The sequence below is a fragment of the Lonchura striata genome, unplaced genomic scaffold (assembly GCF_046129695.1).
Source record: "Lonchura striata isolate bLonStr1 unplaced genomic scaffold, bLonStr1.mat Scaffold_85, whole genome shotgun sequence".
In the NCBI taxonomy this organism is placed as follows: Eukaryota; Metazoa; Chordata; class Aves; order Passeriformes; family Estrildidae; genus Lonchura; species Lonchura striata.
This window is the reverse complement of record NW_027461188.1, coordinates 664,383-682,588: the sequence shown is the minus strand read 5'-3', so window position 1 is coordinate 682,588 and position 18,206 is coordinate 664,383. Positions and strand designations below refer to the sequence as shown.

General features: G+C 51.5%; 2 protein-coding genes across 2 annotated transcripts in view; both read left to right on the top strand.

Moving 5' to 3' along the window:
• LOC144248765 (uncharacterized) overlaps positions 1-18,206 on the top strand; it is a 646,176-nt gene that overhangs the window by 27,559 nt on the left and 600,411 nt on the right. The gene's annotated exons all lie outside the window — the stretch shown is intronic.
• Positions 7,567-8,580, top strand: LOC144248748 (olfactory receptor 14C36-like). The gene is made up of 2 exons (XM_077790741.1): positions 7,567-7,588; positions 7,631-8,580. Exons 1-2 carry the CDS (start codon positions 7,567-7,569, stop codon positions 8,578-8,580), a joined length of 972 nt encoding a protein of 323 aa, XP_077646867.1.

Genomic DNA, 18,206 nt, shown 5'->3' with positions numbered 1-18,206 from the left:
AACAGGGTCAGCCCTCAGGGGGCTCATTCTTCTACATGCCCAGACCTCCTAAGGGGAACTTTAGCGTCAAGATCACCTGGGGAATACTTCTAACAGCTCTTCTCTGAATTGGGAAATAAAAAAATATTACATTGATAAAAGAAAAGAAGTCATGAGGTGAACTTGGAAATCTTCCTCCTTAACAGAACTCCAAACTGGCTTCAATCAGCTGCACAAGCCCTGGAGACCTGAAGACGATTGAAGGAAGACAAAGCGTCCCTGAGGGTTTTCTTTGTTTTGATGATCCCCACGGTGGATTCGAGCCCCTGTCCAGGATCATGAGGCACATAGAGAAGGCTGAAGAAGCTGCTCAAGGAGTCAGAAGCAAAACTCCAAGTCCTTTGGAGCATCACTGGGCCCCACTGAGGACAGGGACTGCCAAAGGCTCCCCAGGGACTGGTGAGAGCAGATCCTTGAGGCCAGGATTGCAGGGAGCCCAAGGCTCACAGCAGGGAACTGCAATGCTGAGCAAGGCCTGGGCTGGCTGGGGGAAACAGAAAGGCCAAGCCCTGAGCCCAGCCTGGCACAGCAGGGCCTGTCCCTCACGGGTGGCTCGGGGCTGTTTGTGGGGCAGGGGGATGTGAGGGGCAGCAAGGACAAATGTCACAAACCTGTGTGACCCTGTAGATCCTCATGGAACCAAGGGGCCATGGTGACACTGTGCTGCCTCATGGAATCAAGGAGACCATTGTGAACTCAGAGACCCCAAGGAACCAAGGGTCCATGGTGACCTTGTGCAGCTGCAGTGTCACAGAGGAGCCGTTGTGACACAGTGAGGGCACACAGAGCTGAGGGGCCATTGTGACACATCAGGGCTTTGTGGAACCACAAAGCCATTGTGACACTGCAAGGCCTCATGGAAGCACGGGGCCATTGTGACACTGCAGAAGCAAGGGAACATTGTGACACTCCAGGGCCTGATGGAGCCAAGGAGAACATTGTGACACTGTGTGGTCCCACAGAACCACGGGAACATGGAACAGGTCTGGCTGGCTGGGCCTCCTGGGGTCCACCTGAACACCTTGGTATGATTAGAGCTGCTTCTCATCTCCTCTGAAGCACTGGGTCTCTGGGCTTCACTTCCTATGAGAGAGAACTGTCCTTCTCCTCCAGGGACCCAGGGCCAAAATTGGGATTCCTTCTGCAAATTTGCTTATATTGCAAAGATTGTTCCCAGATGAAATCTGCCAGGAGAAACAAGTCTGGCTGCCTTGGCCACCCGGGGGCCATCTCTCATCTGCCTTTCAAACACTGGGACCATGTGCTTTTCTTTATTATGGGAAGAAAACATCCATTTCAACCAGGTACCCATGGCCAAAATTGGGCATCTGCCTACAGAATTCCCTATATCCAATGATAGCTCCCAGAAAAATGATGCCAGGAATCACAAATCTCGCTGGCCTTGGCTTCCTGAGGGCTCGCACTCATGTGCCTCTGAAACACTGGGACTCTGTGCTTTCATTCCTAATGAAAATAACTCTTCTTCCTGTCTAGGTGTCCACGGCCAAAACCGAGATTCCACCTCCAAAATGCTCTATGTCCAAGGATAGCCCCTAGATGAAAGTTGTCAGGAGAGAGAGGTCTGGCTGGCTTGGCCTAAGGCTGGCCACATCTCATCTTCTTCTAGAACACTTGGATTTTGTGCTTTTCTTTCCTATAGGAAAAAAACATCCATCCTGAGCAGGCGTCCATGGCCAGAACTGGGATTCCACCTCCAAAACTCTGTACATCCAATGATTGCTCCCAGTGAAATCTGCCAAGACAGACAGATGTGGCTGCCCTTGGCCTCTTGGGGATGCCTCTCACCTGCTTTCAAAACACTGGGGTCAGTGCTTTCCTTCCAATGAAAAAGACCTGTCCTTCTTCTCAAGGTGTTCATGGTCAAAATTGAGATACCTTCTCCCAAATTCCATATATCCAAGGATCTGTCCATGACAAAAACTGCCAGGACAAACAAGTCTGGCTGGCTTGGCCTCTCAAGAGCCACCTCTCTTCACTTCTGTCTTTGAAACACTGGGGCTCTATTCTTTCCTTCCTATGGAAAAGAACTGTCCTTATCTACACAGAAATGGCCAAAATTGGGGTTCCACTTCCCAAATTCGCTATATCCAAGGGTTGCTTTCAGACAAAAGCTACCAGGAAAGAGAGGTCTGGCTGCCTTAGGCCGCTGGTGGAAGCCTTTCATCTATCCCTGAAACACCGGTGTTCTGTGCTTTTCTTCCTATGGAAAAGAACCATCCTTCTACTTCGGGTGTCCATGTCTGAAATTGGGATTCCACCTCTAAAATTCCCTATATCCAAGGGTTGCTCCCAGCCAAAATCTGCCACTACCATCAAGCCTGGCTGGCCTTGGCCTCTGGTGGCTGCCCCTGCCACACTGGGGCTCGGTTCTTTCCTTCCCATGGAGATCACTGTGACACTGTGAGCACCTCATGGAACCAAGGGGATCATTGTGGCACCACTGGAGCCCATGGAACCAAGGGGCCATGGTGACACCGTGGGGCTTCATGGACCCAGAGACCATTATGACTCTGTGGGGCCTGATGGAACCATGGAGACCATTCCGACCCTTCAGGGCCCCGTGTCACGAAGGGGGCATTGTGACACCTCAGGGCCTCCTGGAAGCAAGGGACCCCATTGAAGTGAGGGAACATGGACCAGGTCTGGCTGGCTTGGCCTCCCAGGGGCCACCTGACAGGTCTGGCTGATGTTGGAATGCCAAGGGCTGCTTCTCATCAGCTCCTGGAGCAAAGGGGCTATGTGCTTTCCTTGCTATAGAAAAGAACTGTCTGTGTTCAGATGCCCATTGCCAAAACTGGTATTATCCCTAAACAATTTCCTGTATGCAAGGTTATGTTTTAGGAAAAAACAGCCAGCTCTGGCTGTCCTTTAACTGTGGTGGTCACCTTTCATCTGCCCCTGAAAAAATGGGGCTGTGTTCCTTCATTCCTGTGGAAAAGAAATGGTCTTCTTGTCCATGGTCCATGGCCAAAATTAGAATGTGGCCTCCTAAAGTCCGTATATCCAAGGATTGCTCCCAGACAAAAGTAGCCAGGACAGACAGGATGGGTTAGCCCTGTCCTCTGGTAATTTTCACACATCATGAGCTTAATATTTTTATTAGAAAACACCTTGCAGAGGGCCCAGGGATCTCCCAATGAGAGGTTTTGGGGGCTTGGGCACATGACCACTACATATGGACAAGTTAGAGATGAGAAAGCCTGGCTGGGTCTCTGTCCCTTCTGGCCCCACAGAGGTGCCGAGGCCGGCCCAGCCCCGTCTCGGCCGTGGGGCCGGGCGGCTCCTGCCGTGGGGCCGGGCCCGTTCCCAGGGAGCCGCCAGGCGCCATCGGCTGCCGGGCAGGGCAGGGGAGGCCGCGGGGCCGAGGCCGGGCCGTGGCTGCGGGTGCTGACATCTGGCCCTGCCGAGCCCTGCCCCGCCGCCAGCCCGGGCCCGGCCAGGATCCGCCGGGCCCCAGGAGCAGCCCCGGGCCGGGCCGGCTCGGCCAAGGCTCTGCCGCCCTTGGGCTTCGCCCGCAGCCGGCGGGCAGGGCAGGAGAAGCCATCGGCCCCGGCCGTGCTGCTGCTGGGCTCTGGCCTGGCTGCTGAGATCCTGGCCCTGCCCCAGCGCGGCCCAGCCTGACACAGCCCCAGCGCAGCCGCTGCAGAAACCTCCATGGCAAAACAGCTCCGGCCGCAAGCACCGAGCCCGGCCGGGCTCACGGAACCATCTGCAGCCCCGGGAGATATTGACTCTGCCAGTGCTGCCATCCTCCCTCCTGTGAGAGAAAAGGACACAGGGCAGGCACACAGAGGAGCAACATGGACACACCGAGGGCAGGGAAGAGGAAGTTGAGTCCCAGATAGGAGGGATGAGGAGATGCCTTGATCTTGGGGCTGAAATCCTCTGCTAAAGCTATGGAGAAGGATGTCATTGATACATCAGACTCTCTTTTTCCCTATAATGCATTGAAAAGTATGGGGAGATGACTTATTTCAGCAAAGGCCTCCATGCTCAATTGAGCAAATGTTGCAGTAGCTGTGATCTCATGAAAAGTTTGAACAGAGAAAAATAGAGAAAACCGATGAGAGCCTGTGCCCTCAGGGACAGATGACCACTGTTCCCAGAAATGAAGATGATTTCAGAAATAGGTGAAAAGAACTTTTGCTCTTAAACAGCTCATCTTTAATCTAATATCCCATAAGTTAACATGGGCTATAAACAGAGCTGTGGGAAAGGCTGTGAAAAAATGGGAGGGACTTCACAATTACAGATTTTTCTGGGCAGCTGCTATTCATGGAAATGAATATCCATGAGATAACTGTTTCATTGTGGATAAGTTTCCATAACATTAATAAGAGGAACTTTTCTCCCTGTTAGCTGACAGAAAATTTTATATTTGGTCTCTTTATATTGTCAGGTTGTATGGAGATGGGAAGTGTTCTGAAAGTTTTGTTCTGATTCTTATTACTCTTTCTTTTAGTTACTGTTAATAAACTTTTCTTTAAAAGTTTAAACTTTTCTTTTAAACTTCTGAGCCTACTTTGCCTTTTTTCCTAATCCCATCTCAGAGCAGGAAATGAGTAAGTATATTCTAGTGTGTGCACTGGTAATCAAGCAACACTGAACCTGCCGCACTAATTAATACAATGGCCAAGAAATCTCAAATTGAAAAACCAAAACCACTACAGAAACTCCCCGATGAACTGCACTAGAGCAGAGGGAAATCTAGGCAGAGCCATGGTTTGTCAGGTCTTGCTTGATCCTAATGAGCCCCATGGTGCATTTGGAGCTGAGGCCTGGAATCTTGGGGCTTGAGAGGAGATGGCACAAACCTTTCTCGGAGTCAAAGTCAAGAGGAAACACCCAAATGTGTCTCAAGGCATTAATGGAACCCACTGAGGTCCATACCCAACACAGGCTCTTCATGGACTCCTTGGAGGAGAGAACTGGAGGCCAGGATTGAACAAAAACCTCTCAGATACACTCAGGGTGGAAAGGAGAATCCAAAGTATTTTAAAAACCTTGAGTTTATCAAAATGTCAGTAAAAAGTTCTCAAGCAACTCATTAAATCAGATAATTTGGGCCATGATTGCACAAACCTCTCACAGAGTTGGTATCAAAAGGGAAACACCAAGTACCTTAAAATAACTGAAGTACCTTGAAGCATTAATGGGCCCCACTGATTGTTGTTCCTGACAAAGCCTCTCCAAAGACTAATTACAGCAGAATATTGGAGGCCGTGATTGCAGAAACCTCTCAGAGACTCCAAGGCAAAAGCCAAACCCAAAGACCTTTGAAAAACCTGCAGTCCCTGGGAGCATGAAGGAGCCCCCAGAGCCATTACTGACCACGTGTCCCCAGGGACTCCTTCCAGCAGATCCTTGAGGCCACTGAGATGTGGGCATGGGGGGGATGCTGAGGGCAGGACCAGGGGCTGAAAGTGCCCAGCCTGGCTGGGACTGTGCCAGGAGGCCCCAGGGCCTCAGGACAAGGTGTCTCCTCACAGCCCTTGGTGGCACAGACCCTGCTGTGCCCCAGGGCGCCAAGACTTGGCTTCTCTTTGTCCCCACCTGGCATCAGTGCCTCCAGTTCTCTGCTCTGCCTGGGGCCTGGGGACACTTTCTCAGTCGTGTCTCTCAGTGGGACCCATTAAAAGTCCAAGAAACTTTGGAGTTGGATTCTGACTTGGACTTCTGGAGAGGTTTCTGCAGCTCCCTCTCAGGGCCTGATGTTCAGGGCCTGAGCACAAAGCCCCAGAGGGTCATTAAAGTCCTTGTGCTGTGTCTGTGCTGCTGAGCTGGGCCGGGCTCTTGGCACAGAGGGTGATCCTGGTAACCAAGCAGAGCTTCAAAAGCACATTTCTCTTGCTGAGCAGCTCTTCTGCCAGCCCAGCAGGGCTGGGGCACTGCCTGCAGCCAGCCCGGGCACAGCACAGAGGCACAGAGAGCTTCAATCAGTCAGGGCTGGGAAGGGGCTGAGAAGTGCCTGGGGCAGAATCACTGCCAGCCCTTGGCACAGGAACCTCTGGCTGCAGGACAATGCAGCTGCAGCTCCTGGAGTGATCTCCTAAAGCTGGAACATCCCAATGCCCACAGACCCTGTGAGTACAACTCTGAGTATTTCTGGTGCAGGGCAGGTGAAATGATCATGACGCTCTGACATGCTGAGGGCTTCTGATCTGACATATAATATTTCCAAGAAAGGGATTTTGATAAAAGTGAGGAAATTTCCGATGACTTCGTATTCAGTTTCCTAATACTGGAGAATGTCTGGGTTAGGGGGATAAATATTAAAGATTTATTATGAATTATTAACAATGAAATTTGGCAAGTACCTGAGGCATCCAAATTTTTGCTTTTAGTGATCAGTAGGTTCACAGGAGATCCCTAATGTACTTTCACCCTCTCTGCCCGTGGACAGCAGCAGCAACACCTTTCCTGGATCCATCAGGCTCAGACAGAGCTGTACTTTCTCCAAGCTGCAAACAGAACCTGTCCCCAGCCAGTGCCCTGCAAACAGGCAGGGTTCTGTCAGGCCAAGTAGAGTGCACAGAGATTTGGGGTTTGGGAGTGCTGGCAGGGAGAGATCAGACACAGGGAGACACCTGCAGGAGGAAAATATCCAGGAAGCAGAGAGAAGATCAGGGAAGGAGAGAAAACAAAACCCAGAAATGCTGAGGCAGGGAGAGTTTAGAGATGTCCAGAGGATCCCCTCCAGTGCAGCCCCTCCCTCTGCACAAGCCCCCTCCCTCCTGTGCCCCAGCCAAGCCTCTGCCCTCAGGGCCGGGGCTCCAAGGCGTGCAGCCCCTCCTGTGCAGGCAGAGCTGCAGCAGAGCCGTGGGGCAGCTCTGCAGCCCCGGGCCCAGTTCCCTCTGCAGAGCACAGGGCTGGGAGCAGCTGCCCGGCACTGGGGGCTCTGGCAGGGGGCACAGCTGGCTCAGGGTGACACAGCTGTCCCCAGTGCCCGGCTCTGGGCAGTGCTGGCAGTGCAGCCAGGGAAGGAGCTGCACCTCCCTTCATCCAGTGCCATCAGAAGGACACTTGGAAGTCTCCCTGAGATTTCAGTCCAAGCTGGGAGCTTCAATGCAGAGTGCAAACCTGTCCTAGAGCATCTCTGAGTTATAAGATTGATGGGAAAAGGCAGAGGTGTTCTGAGACTGAAAATGCTGCTGGGTTGGTGAAATGAGCAAATGTGGAGCTGAGCTGTGGTGGATCCATCTGCTCTCAGCTGTACCTGGGGCATTTTTAGGGAAAATGTGGAAAGGTGATCATCCTCCCCCAGAGAAAGGTTAAAGCCCAGAGAAATTCAAAAGAGGTCAGAATGAGAGAGCATCTCCCCTCACTCTCCTCTCATCACTTCGCCGCACAGAACTTATTCTGTTCTCCCTGACTGCAGCAGAAATGCGGAGGGTTTCTGATTTCCAGGAACAGCAGGACTGATATAAGGGTGTTTATGAAGAAAACCCCAGAAGTGTAGAACACAAAATGCTGTCTATGTGTGTTCCAGGGGAGGGGGTTTGGGAAATGTCTTTGATTTTTGTTACAGGTAACGCCTCTAACTCTTCACTGTAATTTTCTCCATGAACAGGGGCCTATGTGCAGCCACAGCAAAACAGCAGCTCTATCAGCCACTTCCTCCTGCTGGCACTGGCAGACACGTGGCAGCTGCAGCTCCTGCACTTCTGCCTCTTCCTGGGCATCTCCCTGGCTGCCCTCCTGGGCAACGGCCTCATCATCAGCGCCGTAGCCTGCGGCCACCACCTGCACACGCCCATGTTCTTCTTCCTGCTCAACCTGGCCCTCAGCGACCTGGGCTCCATCTGCACCACTGTCCCCAAAGCCATGCACAATTCCCTCTGGGACACCAGGAACATCTCCTACACAGGATGTGCTGCACAGCTCTTTTTCTTTCTGTTCTTCACTGGAGCAGAGATTTCCCTCCTGACCATCATGTGCTACGACCGCTACGTGTCCATCTGCAAACCCCTGCACTATGGGACCCTCCTGGGCAGCAGAGCTTGTGCCCACATGGCAGCAGCTGCCTGGGCCAGTGGCTTTCTCAATGCTCTCATGCACACGGCCAGTACATTTTCCCTGCCCCTGTGCCATGGCAATGCCCTGGACCAGTTCTTCTGTGAAATCCCACAGATCCTCAAGCTCTCCTGCTTCAAATCCTATCTCAGAGAACTTGGGCTCATTGCTGTTACTATGTCTTTTGGATTTGGTCGTTTTGTATTCATTGTTTTCTCCTATGTGCAGATCTTCAGGGCTGTGCTGAGGATCCCATCTGAGCAGGGACGGCACAAAGCCTTTTCCACCTGCCTCCCTCACCTGGCTGTGGTCTCTCTCTTTGTCAGCACTGTCATGTTTGCTCACCTGAAGCCCCCCTCCATGTCCTCCCCATCCCTAGATCTGACAGTGTCAGTTCTGTACTCGGTGGTGCCTCCAGCCCTGAACCCCCTCATCTACAGCCTGAGGAACCAGGAGCTCAAGGTTGCAGTGTGGACACTGATGACTGGATGTTTTCAGAAACATTAAACTGCCAGCCAGTTTCTGCATATCACTTTTAATAAAACTCATCTTTGATATTTTTTGGTGGTTTCATTTTGGAGGTTCTTTTTCTTTGTTTTATTTTTTTAATCTTGTCCACAAAGAAAAGCCATTCCTTTTGCCAGTTCTGATTTTGTTTCCCTCCACCTTCCCTGTGGCCACAGACTGTGTCAATGAGGGGCTGCACTCTTGGTGGCTTTAAAGAAACTAAAGGTACCTCAAGCAACGTTTTCTGCAGAGATGCCCTTTTGTTGCCTTCTCTGAAGCTGCAGCAGCAATGTTTGGGTGCAGAACTGGGAACAGATCATTGCTGGCAAAGAAGCTCTGCTCCTGCTGGCCACACCATTCCTGATCCAGGCCAGGAGCCATTGGCCTTCTTGGCCACCTGGGCACACAGCTGGTTCATGTCCAGCCTGCTGTCCATCAGTCCCTGCAGGTCCCTTTCTGCCTGGCTGCTGTCCAGCCACTCTGTCCCCAGCCTGTAGTGCTGCAGGGGTTGTTGTGGCCAAAGTATAGGACCCGTCACTTGGACTTGTTAAACCTCACCTTGTTGGATTTGGGCCTTGGATCCAGCCTGTGCAGAGCCCCGTGCAGAGCCCTCCTACCATCCAGCAAATCAACACTGACATCCAGCTTGGTGTCATCTGCAAAGATGTCCTTGGTTCCAAGGGGCCCCTCAGTGTCACAATGGATTCCATGTTTCCACGAGGCCACACATTGTCACAATGGCCGCTGTGGTTCCACCAGGACACAGTGTCACGGGGACTCCCTGGTTCCATTGGGCCCCAGAGCACCACAATGCAGCCCTGGTTCTATGGGGCTGCACAGTGTCACCATGCTCCTCCTAGTTCCACAAGGCCCTGCAGTGTCACAATGGCCTCAGAGTGTTCCAGTCATCACAGAATGACAGAATCAGGCTGGAAAAGACCTTTGGGATCATCAAGTCCAGCCAATGCCCTAATACCGCCTTGTCACCCAGACCATGCCTCTGAGTGCCACTGGAGAGGGACAGTGACTCTGCCACCTCCCCCGTGGCCTGCCCATTCCAATGCCCACTCACCCTTTCTGTGAAGAACTTCTTCCTCTTGTCCAGCCTAAACCTCCCCTGGTGCAGCTGGAGGCTGTGTCTTCTTGTCCTGCCCTCCACTAGATCAACACTCACACCCAGCTTGGTGTCACCTGCAAATTTGGGGATGGTGGGCTCGATCCCCTCACCCAGATCATCAGTGAAGATGTTAAACAGGACTGGGCCCAACACAGATCCCTGGGGGACAGCACCAGGGACTGGACACCAGCTGGGTGCAGCACCATCCCCACCCCTCTCTGGGCCCAGCCTCCAGCCAGCTCTTCCATCTCCCAGCCAGGAGGGAACCTGCCCCAGCCGTGGGCTGCAGCTTTTCCAGGGAATGCTGTCAGAGACAGTGTCCAAGGCTTTGCTGAAGTCCAGATGGAAACATCCACAGCCTTTCCTGCATCCACAGGTGGGTCACCTGGTTATAAAAGGAGATCAGGTTGCTCAGGAAGGACCTGCCCCTCTTAAATCCACGCTGGCTGGCTCTGACCCCTCGGCCATCCTGTGGGTGCCCTGTGGTGGCTCTCAAGGTGATCTGTTCCATAACCTTGCCGGGCACCGAGGTCAGGCTGACAGGCCTGGAGCTCCCCAGATCCTCCTTCCAGCCCTTCTTGGGGATGGGCTCACACTGGCACCTCCAGTGCTCTGGGACCTTCCTGGTGAGCCAGGACTGATGGTAAATGGTGGGGAGCAGCTTGGGGAGCTCATCCCCCAGCTCCCTCATCCCCTGTCTTGGTTCGACAAGACAGGAGTCTGTGAAAGAGGGCAAAGCCTCCTGTGCAATGGAGAACGGCAAACCCCCCTCCCTCTGAATTACCAGGATCTTTAAATTAAAAGGCTCTCAGGCAAAGATATGGGAGTGGGAGTAACAATTCTTTACTAGGAGAAAACTAGACAACAATTTTAAAAAAAAGGCAAATGCAATCGGTACAAACAAAACCAGTGAAAGAAAAAGTCCAGAACCTGAGGGATGCCAGTATCAGTTCTGCTGGGACAATTGCTTCCCTTGCAATAGTTGATGAGTTGCAGCTGAAGTGGTGATCTTTAGAAGGGTATAGTTTTCCTCTGAAGATCTGGTGGCAGTGGGGCCGGTCTTCCTCTGCGCCGGGGTTGCCTCTGAGCTCCGCTGCCGTCGGCTCAGCGCGCGCTGGCTGCTTCGCTACGAGTGCCACCGAAGAGAGAGCGAGAGAGAGCTGCTTCTCTGGGAATCCCGCGAAGAGAGAGAGAGCTGCTTCTCTCGGAATCCCACGAAGAGAGAGAGAGCTGCTTCTCTCGGAGTCCCGCCCAGAGAGCTGCCTCCTCTCCCCAAAAAGCTACCCCTTTAAACAACAATAGAGTGCTTGGCTTCCCCCCTCTGGGTGGGACCCCTCACGGTGTTACATTTTACCAGCCCTTCATTGAATCAGTCAATGGTGTATAAACAAACCATTGCCTCTACAGGGCAAAACCATTGTCTCTGAGAGAGATAACAAAAACCTGTCCAACCAGTTTTGCCTTCAAGAGATGGCAAATGGAATACAAGGTTATCTTACAACCCAGGACATCCCCCTAGGATGGATCCCATCCCATCCCATCCCATCCACCTGTGAGCATTGGAGTGGCTCAGCAGGTCACCAGCTGCTTCCTCCTGGATTACAGGGGGCTGTTCTTCTCCCTGTGCCCATCTACCAGCTCAGGAGAACTCTTGTCCTGAGGACAACTTGTTCATATATTGAAAATTGAGACAAACAAGGTGTTAAGTAGCTCAGTCTTTTCCTTATCTTTAGTTACTCTATTTTCCAATGCATCCAAAAAAGGGTAGAGTTTCTCCTTATTCCACGTTTTGCTATGAATTTATTCATAGACACATTTTTTATTATTTTTCACAGAAGTGGCCAGGTTAATCTCTTATTGAGATTTCACCTCTTTCCTTTATTTTCCTGCATGACCTAACAACATCCTTAAACAATTCCTAAGCTGCCTGACCTTCTGTCATAAGTTAATGCACCTTCTTCCTTCCCTTGAGTTCCCACAAAAGCTCCATGGGCAACCAGGTCAGTAATTTTCCTCACCAGCTCATCCTTTGCCACACTGGGACACACTGCTCCTTCCCCCTTAAGATTACTGTCTTGAACTGTGTCCATCCTCCCTGGACCCCTTTGTTTTTAAGGGCTGTTTCCCATTAAAAAATCCGTACCTGATTCAGTACTCCTGGGGACCACCTGACAGGTCTGGCTGACCTTGGTATGTCGAGGGCTGCTTCTCTTTCCCTGAAGCCCTGGGGCTCTGGACTTTCCTTTCTATTGGAGAGAATTCTTCTTCTCCTTCAGGGTCCCCGGGACAAAACCAGGATTCCTTCTCCAAATTTCCTTATATTTCAAGGATTGTTCCCAGATGAAATCTGCCAGGAGAAACAACTCTGGCTGCCTTGGCCACCCAGGGGCCACCTCTTATCTGCCTTTGAAACTCTTGGACCATGTGCTTTTCTTTCTTATGGGAAGAAATCATCCATCTCAACTATGCACCCATGGCCAAAATTTGGCATCTGCCTCCAGAATTTCCTATATCAAAGGATAGCTCCCAGACAAAAGCAGCTAAGATAGGTCAGAGACATGTCTGGCTGGCCTTGGCTTCTGAGGGCTGGCACTCATCTGCCTCTGAAACACCGAGGCCCTGTGCTTTCCTTCCTTATGAAAAGAACTCTTCTTCCTGTCCAGGAACCCACAGCCAAAATTGAGATTCCCCCTCCAAAATTCCCTGTGTCCAAGGATAGCCCCCAGATGAAAGGTGCCAAGGTCTGGCTGGCTTGGCCTAAGGGGGGCCTCCTCTCATCATCTTCCAGGACACTTGGACTTCACACTTCTTTTTCTTATAGGAAAAAATAATTCATCTGGTCTAGGTGCCCATGGCCAAAACTGGGATTCCATGTCCAAAACTCTGTACATCCAAGGATGCCCCAAGTGAAAGCAGCCAGGAAAGAAAGGTCTGGCTGCCGTTGGTCTCTTCTGAAACACACAGGCTGCCTCTCATCTGCTTTTGAAACATTGGGGCTCTGTGCTTTCCTTCCTATGGAAAAGAATCGTCCTTCTTATCTACACAGAAATGGCCGTACTTGCAGTTCTACCTCCCAAATTCCCTATATCCAAGAGTTGCTTTCAGACAAAAGCTACCAGAACAGAGAGGTCTGGCTGCCTTAGTGCTCTAGTGGCCACCTTTCATCTGCCCCTGAAACACCGGTGTTCTGTACTTTTCTTCCCATGCAGAGAACAGCCGTTCTCCTCTGCGTGTCCAGGTCTGAATTTTGGATTCCACCTCTAAAATTCCCTATATCCAAGGGTTGCTCCCAGACAAAATCTATCAGTACCATCAAGTCTGGCTGGCCTTGGCCTCTGGTGGCTGCCCCTGCCACGCTGGGGCTCGGTTCTTCCCTTCCCATGGAGATCACTGTGACACTGTGGGCACCTCATGGAACCAAGGGGATCATTGTGGCACCACTGGAGCCCATGGAACCAAGGGGCCATGGTGACACCATGGGGCTTCATGGACCCAGAGACCATTATGATTGTGGGGCCTGATGGAACCATGGAGACCATTCTGACCCTTCAGGGCCTGGTGTCACCAAGGGGGCATTGTGACACCTCAGGGCCTCCTGGAAGCCAGGGACCATTGGGACACTGTGGGGCCCCATGGAAGCGAGGGAACATGGACCAGGTCTGGCTGGCTTGGCCTGCCAGGGGCCACCTGACAGGTCTGGCTGATGTTGGAATGCCAAGGGCTGCCTCTCTTTAGCTCCTGGAGCACTGGGGCTCTGTGCTGTCCTTTGTATGGAAAAGAACTCTCTGTCATTTCAGATGCCCATTGCCAAAACTGACACTCTGCCAAAAAAATTCTGATATTCAAGGGTCTCTCTCAGAACAAAATCTGGCAGCTCTGGCTGGCCTTGTCCCTTTGTGGTCACCTCTCATCTGCCCCGAAAATAGTGGGACTCTGTTCCTTCATTCCTATGGAGAAAAACTGGTCTTCATGGCCAGGAACCATGGCCAAATTTAGAATTGGCTACTTAGCCCAGCCGGGGTCACAAAACTATCTGCAGGCCCTGGGCAGATATTGACTCTGCCAGTGCTGCCATCCTCCCTCCAGTGAAAGAAAAGGACAAAGGGCAGGTGTTGGAACTCAAAATTTCTCTCAGACATTTTTAGAGGTTCCAGGCCTTGGTCAGAATCATTTTAGACCCTGGCAGGCAGCTGCAAACAGCTGCGATTTTGAGTTTGAGCCATGGAATGAGTTACCAACTTTGGAGGTGGAACAGTCACAAAGTGTTAGATAGTACAGTAAAAGTAGTTATAAAGTAGAGGGGAATTTTTTTAGCATTGCACATGGGGGTTTTAGCACCTGTACAGGGGGGTTTTCACTTTGTACATGGGGGTCAGAAGTTCTAAGATGGAGGAAAGTGGGCTGATCCTGTTCTTCCTCCTTCTTTTTCCTTGCCCCCATGTTCTTGGTGATGCTGGCACTTATGGATTGGTTTAGAGTAGAAAAGCACCTTGTAACATAGGTAGTAGGTATTGAGGAAAAACTGTAAACATATAACATGTAATATATCATATAAAAATAGCAGCAGCCAGGGACGGGGGAGAGAAGAAGAAGACAGAAGACAGAGAGGATGTTAGGGGTGTGTGTGCCTCTGCCTGGGCTGCTGACCAAACCGCAGTTAGCCAGAGAAGACAATCTTTTAGATAACTCGCAATAAACTGCCTTGAGACTGAACAACAAGAGACTGCGGAGTTTTCCTTTGGAAGCACAGGTTGGAGGAGAGACTTTACCACCACACAAGACCCCTGACCAAGGCTGGGGTTCTCACAGCTCACAGGGTTTCTGTAAATCCCCTTCTCCAGCTAGCTGTTGGACTGTAAAATCTGGCCCATTTGCATCTTGAGTATAAGTCTCTGAAATGTTTTTAATTGTCTTTTCCAATGCCTTTCCAATAGCATATATTCTGCCAGGGAAAGAAGGCAGTGGGAAATGTTTTTAAAGTCGTGAGGTACCAAAATATGTGCTGAAAAGAGAGCTTCCAGGAAATTTCTGAAAATATGTGAACTTCTACCATGTTCTTTGGCTATATTTAATAGTTGTATCAGTTCTTTATTTGTGTTAGGTTCCCACGTTGTTTTAGTGGTGGCCCCACCTTTTTTCCCCTTTATATAAATTGCTGGGAAGGCAGAAATTCTCTGAGCTAGTTCCCAATCCCCTTCCCGAGTCACTTCCATTTTGATTAGAGCCCATGGATCAATGTCCTCTGTGTCAGAATCAGACTCACTGTGCTCAAACGAGGAGTGAGAGAGAGCAGGAGGTGCACTGCGCTTTTTTTAGCGTGTTGGACAAGGGTTTGCAGGGGTGTGGGGGCTGGACAGAGTGCGAGGGGGCAGCTGGCTGGGCTTGGCTAGAGGGAGGCAGCAGTGGAGCGGCGATGGCAGCGCCGCTGTGGCGCAGCCTGCGCAGGGCTGAGGTGCGTGGGGAAGCGGGGTGCCCCCGTGGGGGTCTCGGAGGTGCCGTTCGGGGGGCGCTGAGGGTGGGTGGGTGGGTGCAGCGCTTGGGGAGAGGGCACGGGAGGAGCGGGGCAGAGGAGGCGGTGGGGCTGGGGGAGCTGCTGCCATCCCGGCGGGGCTGGGCGGGCAGGCAGGGATGGGAGCGGGCTGGGGAGAGCCGCAGCGGGGCCGGGAGGCACGGCTGCAGGGCTGGGGCAGTCACGGGGGCTGCGCGGAGGTTTTGGAGCGAGGCAGGGCGTTCCCGATGGAAACCGACGCAGTTACAGCCGAGCACTGAGCGGGGCACGGGGCGCGCAGCGCGCCGCGTGTTGCGGGACCGGGAGCGGAATCCGCGCCTGCCGCGGCCGAGGGGGAGCCGGGGGATGGGTGGGCTCCACGGACCCCGCGGGTGGGTGGGTGGGACAATTTCCGTGTTCCCCGTCCCGGGGACCGAGAGAGGAATGTTATCTGGCTAATCAGCATTTGAAGGGACAGTGTCTGTTGAGAAAGATAAGGGTGGGATTTCCTCAGCAGAGGGAAGCTGCAGAGAATTTGTCTTTTAGACTGCTTTAGTAATTGAGTGAAATAGGGGTAGAAACTTAGGTACAGAAGAGTTTTCATTAGTTTGGAAAGCGTATATTAGTGTCCCTACTGGTCCCAAAAAGAATCTAAACCAATAGTGTGTGTGTTAGTATCTGGAAACTGGGAAATTATCTATTCTATTCTATCAATTTTTTCAAGTTAGTTTTTGAAAGATTGCCTTTAGAGAAAGAAAAGCTGTTAGCAGATAGGATTTCTAGGATTTGTAAATATAAGTCTCATTCTGGGATCGTTTTAATTTACTAAATTTTGATCCCATTTCAGTATAGTTCCCTTTGCCCCCACAGCAGTAAAAAAAAAAATAAAAAAAAAAAAAAAATGACCCAAGATAAAAGCGTGCAAAAAGGCTATTTTAAACTCAAACTTCTTCAGCCAAATGTAGATCAAAAGTACTGCTGGGTGAGTGGTATGCAGTCCAACTCCTGAGGACCTTGTCCCAGATTGCGATGTGCAGATTTGTTGGACACCTCTTCAGATAACTTCTTCTATAATGGAGGAGTTATCTTCCAGGGGTCATAGTGCACCTGAGGCAGTAACGATTCACAGGGAATGCTGCTCTCAGGGGTGCCAGGATGCCAGTGCTCCCTTCAGGCGTAATGCGGACTGGGGCTCAGGGGTCCATCTGACCCCTGGGCTGCCGCTGCCGTGGGTGTCCTGGATAGCACTGCGCTGTCAGGCTCAGCCTGTCTGGGTCCCTCGGTTCAGCTCCCAGCCACGGGCAACTTAGCGAGCAGCTCTGGAGTGATTTCAGCTCTGTGAGTTCAGCTCTCAGTGATTTCAGCTCTGCGCTCACAAGTGCCTCTGGCAGACACACAGGGATAGAGAGAGAAGGCTGTATGCAGTTCCACAGCAATGTCCTTTATTGCCAGCTCCTCTGAAGGGATGCAGTGTCAGTTCTTCTGCCGAACTGGACAGAAATGGGTGTTTATATAGGGTACTGGGGTGCTGGAAATTGTCCAGTCACCACAGCTGGGAAGAATACAACCCAATAGCCTTACAGAGAGATAACAAGGGTCTGAATGCAGAAAAGGGGCTACTTTGCTCCCATCACCGTGACTCGGCATTTCTTATCTTAGGTGAGTGACTGCCAGGGAGGCCTTGCAGGGCCTCAGACTGCTACAGTGACACTACAGAACCTCTTGGAACCACGGGTCAGTTGTGACAATGGAGATCCAAGGACACCACGGTGACACTGCAGAACCTCATGGAACCAAGGGGCCATGGTGACACTGTGCTGCCTCATGGAATCAAGGACACCACTGTGAACTCAGAGACCCCAAGGAACCAAGGGCCCATGGTGACCTTGTGCAGCAGCAGTGTCACAGAGGAGCCATTGTGACACAGCGAGGGCACACGGAGCCGAGGGACCATTGTGACACATCAGGGCTTTGTGGAACCACAAAGCCATGGTGACACTTCAGGGCCTCATGGAAGCACGGGGCCATTGTGACACTGTGGGGTCCCACACAACAAAGGGAACATGGAACAGGTCTGGCTGGCTGGGCCTCCTGGGGACCACCTGACAGGTCCGTCTGACCTTGGCATTTCAAGGGCTGTTTCTCATATGCCCTGAAGCACTGAGGCTCTGGACTTTCTTTCCCATGGGAGAAAACTGTCCTTCTCCTCCAGGGGACTATGGCCAAAAGTGGGATTTGTTCTCTTAATTTCCTTATATTTAAAGGATTGTTCCCAGATTAAATCTGCCAGGAGAGACAGATCTGGCTGCCTTGGCCCCCCAAGGGCACCTCTCATCTGCATTTCAAACACTGGGATCATGTGCTTTTCTTTCGTATTGAAAAACAAATAAATCCATCTCGACAAGGCACCCATGGCCACAATGGGGCATCTGTCACCATAAGTCCCTATATCCAAGGATAGCTCCCAGAGAAAAGCTGCCAGGACTGACAAGTCTGGCTGTTCTTGGCTTCCTGAGAGCTGGCACTCATCTGCCTCTGAAATACTGGGACTTTGTGCTTTCATTCTTTGAAAAAACCTCATCTTCATGTCCAGGTGTTCATTGCCAAAAATGAGATTCCACCTCCAAAATGCCCTATGTCCAAGGACAGCCCCTAGACGAAAGGTGTCAGGAGAGACAGGTCTGGGTGGCCTGGCCTACGGTGGCCACCTCTCATCTTCTTCCAGAACACTTGGACTTTGCACTTCTCTTTCCTAAAGGAAAACTGGCCAAAACTGGAATTCCACCTCCAAAATTCCAAACATCCAAGGATGTTGATTTCACAAGTGAATCAGCCAGGAGAGAGAGGTCTGGCTGCCCTTGGCCTCTTGGGGGCTGCCTCTCATCTGCCTTTGAAACATTGAGGCTTGGTGCTTTCCTTCCTATGGCAAAGAGCCCTCATTATTGTCTACAAAGAAATGTGCAAAACTGGGGTTTTACCTCCAAATTTCCATATATCCAAGGGTTGCTCCCAGCCAAAATC

Coding starts and splice junctions, on each gene's coding strand:
- LOC144248748 (XM_077790741.1), top strand. CDS start 7,567: ATGTCTTTGATTTTTGTTACAG. Junction 7,589..7,630: donor GTCTTTGATTTTTGTTACAG/GTAACGCCTCTA, acceptor CTCCATGAACAG/GGGCCTATGTGCAGCCACAG.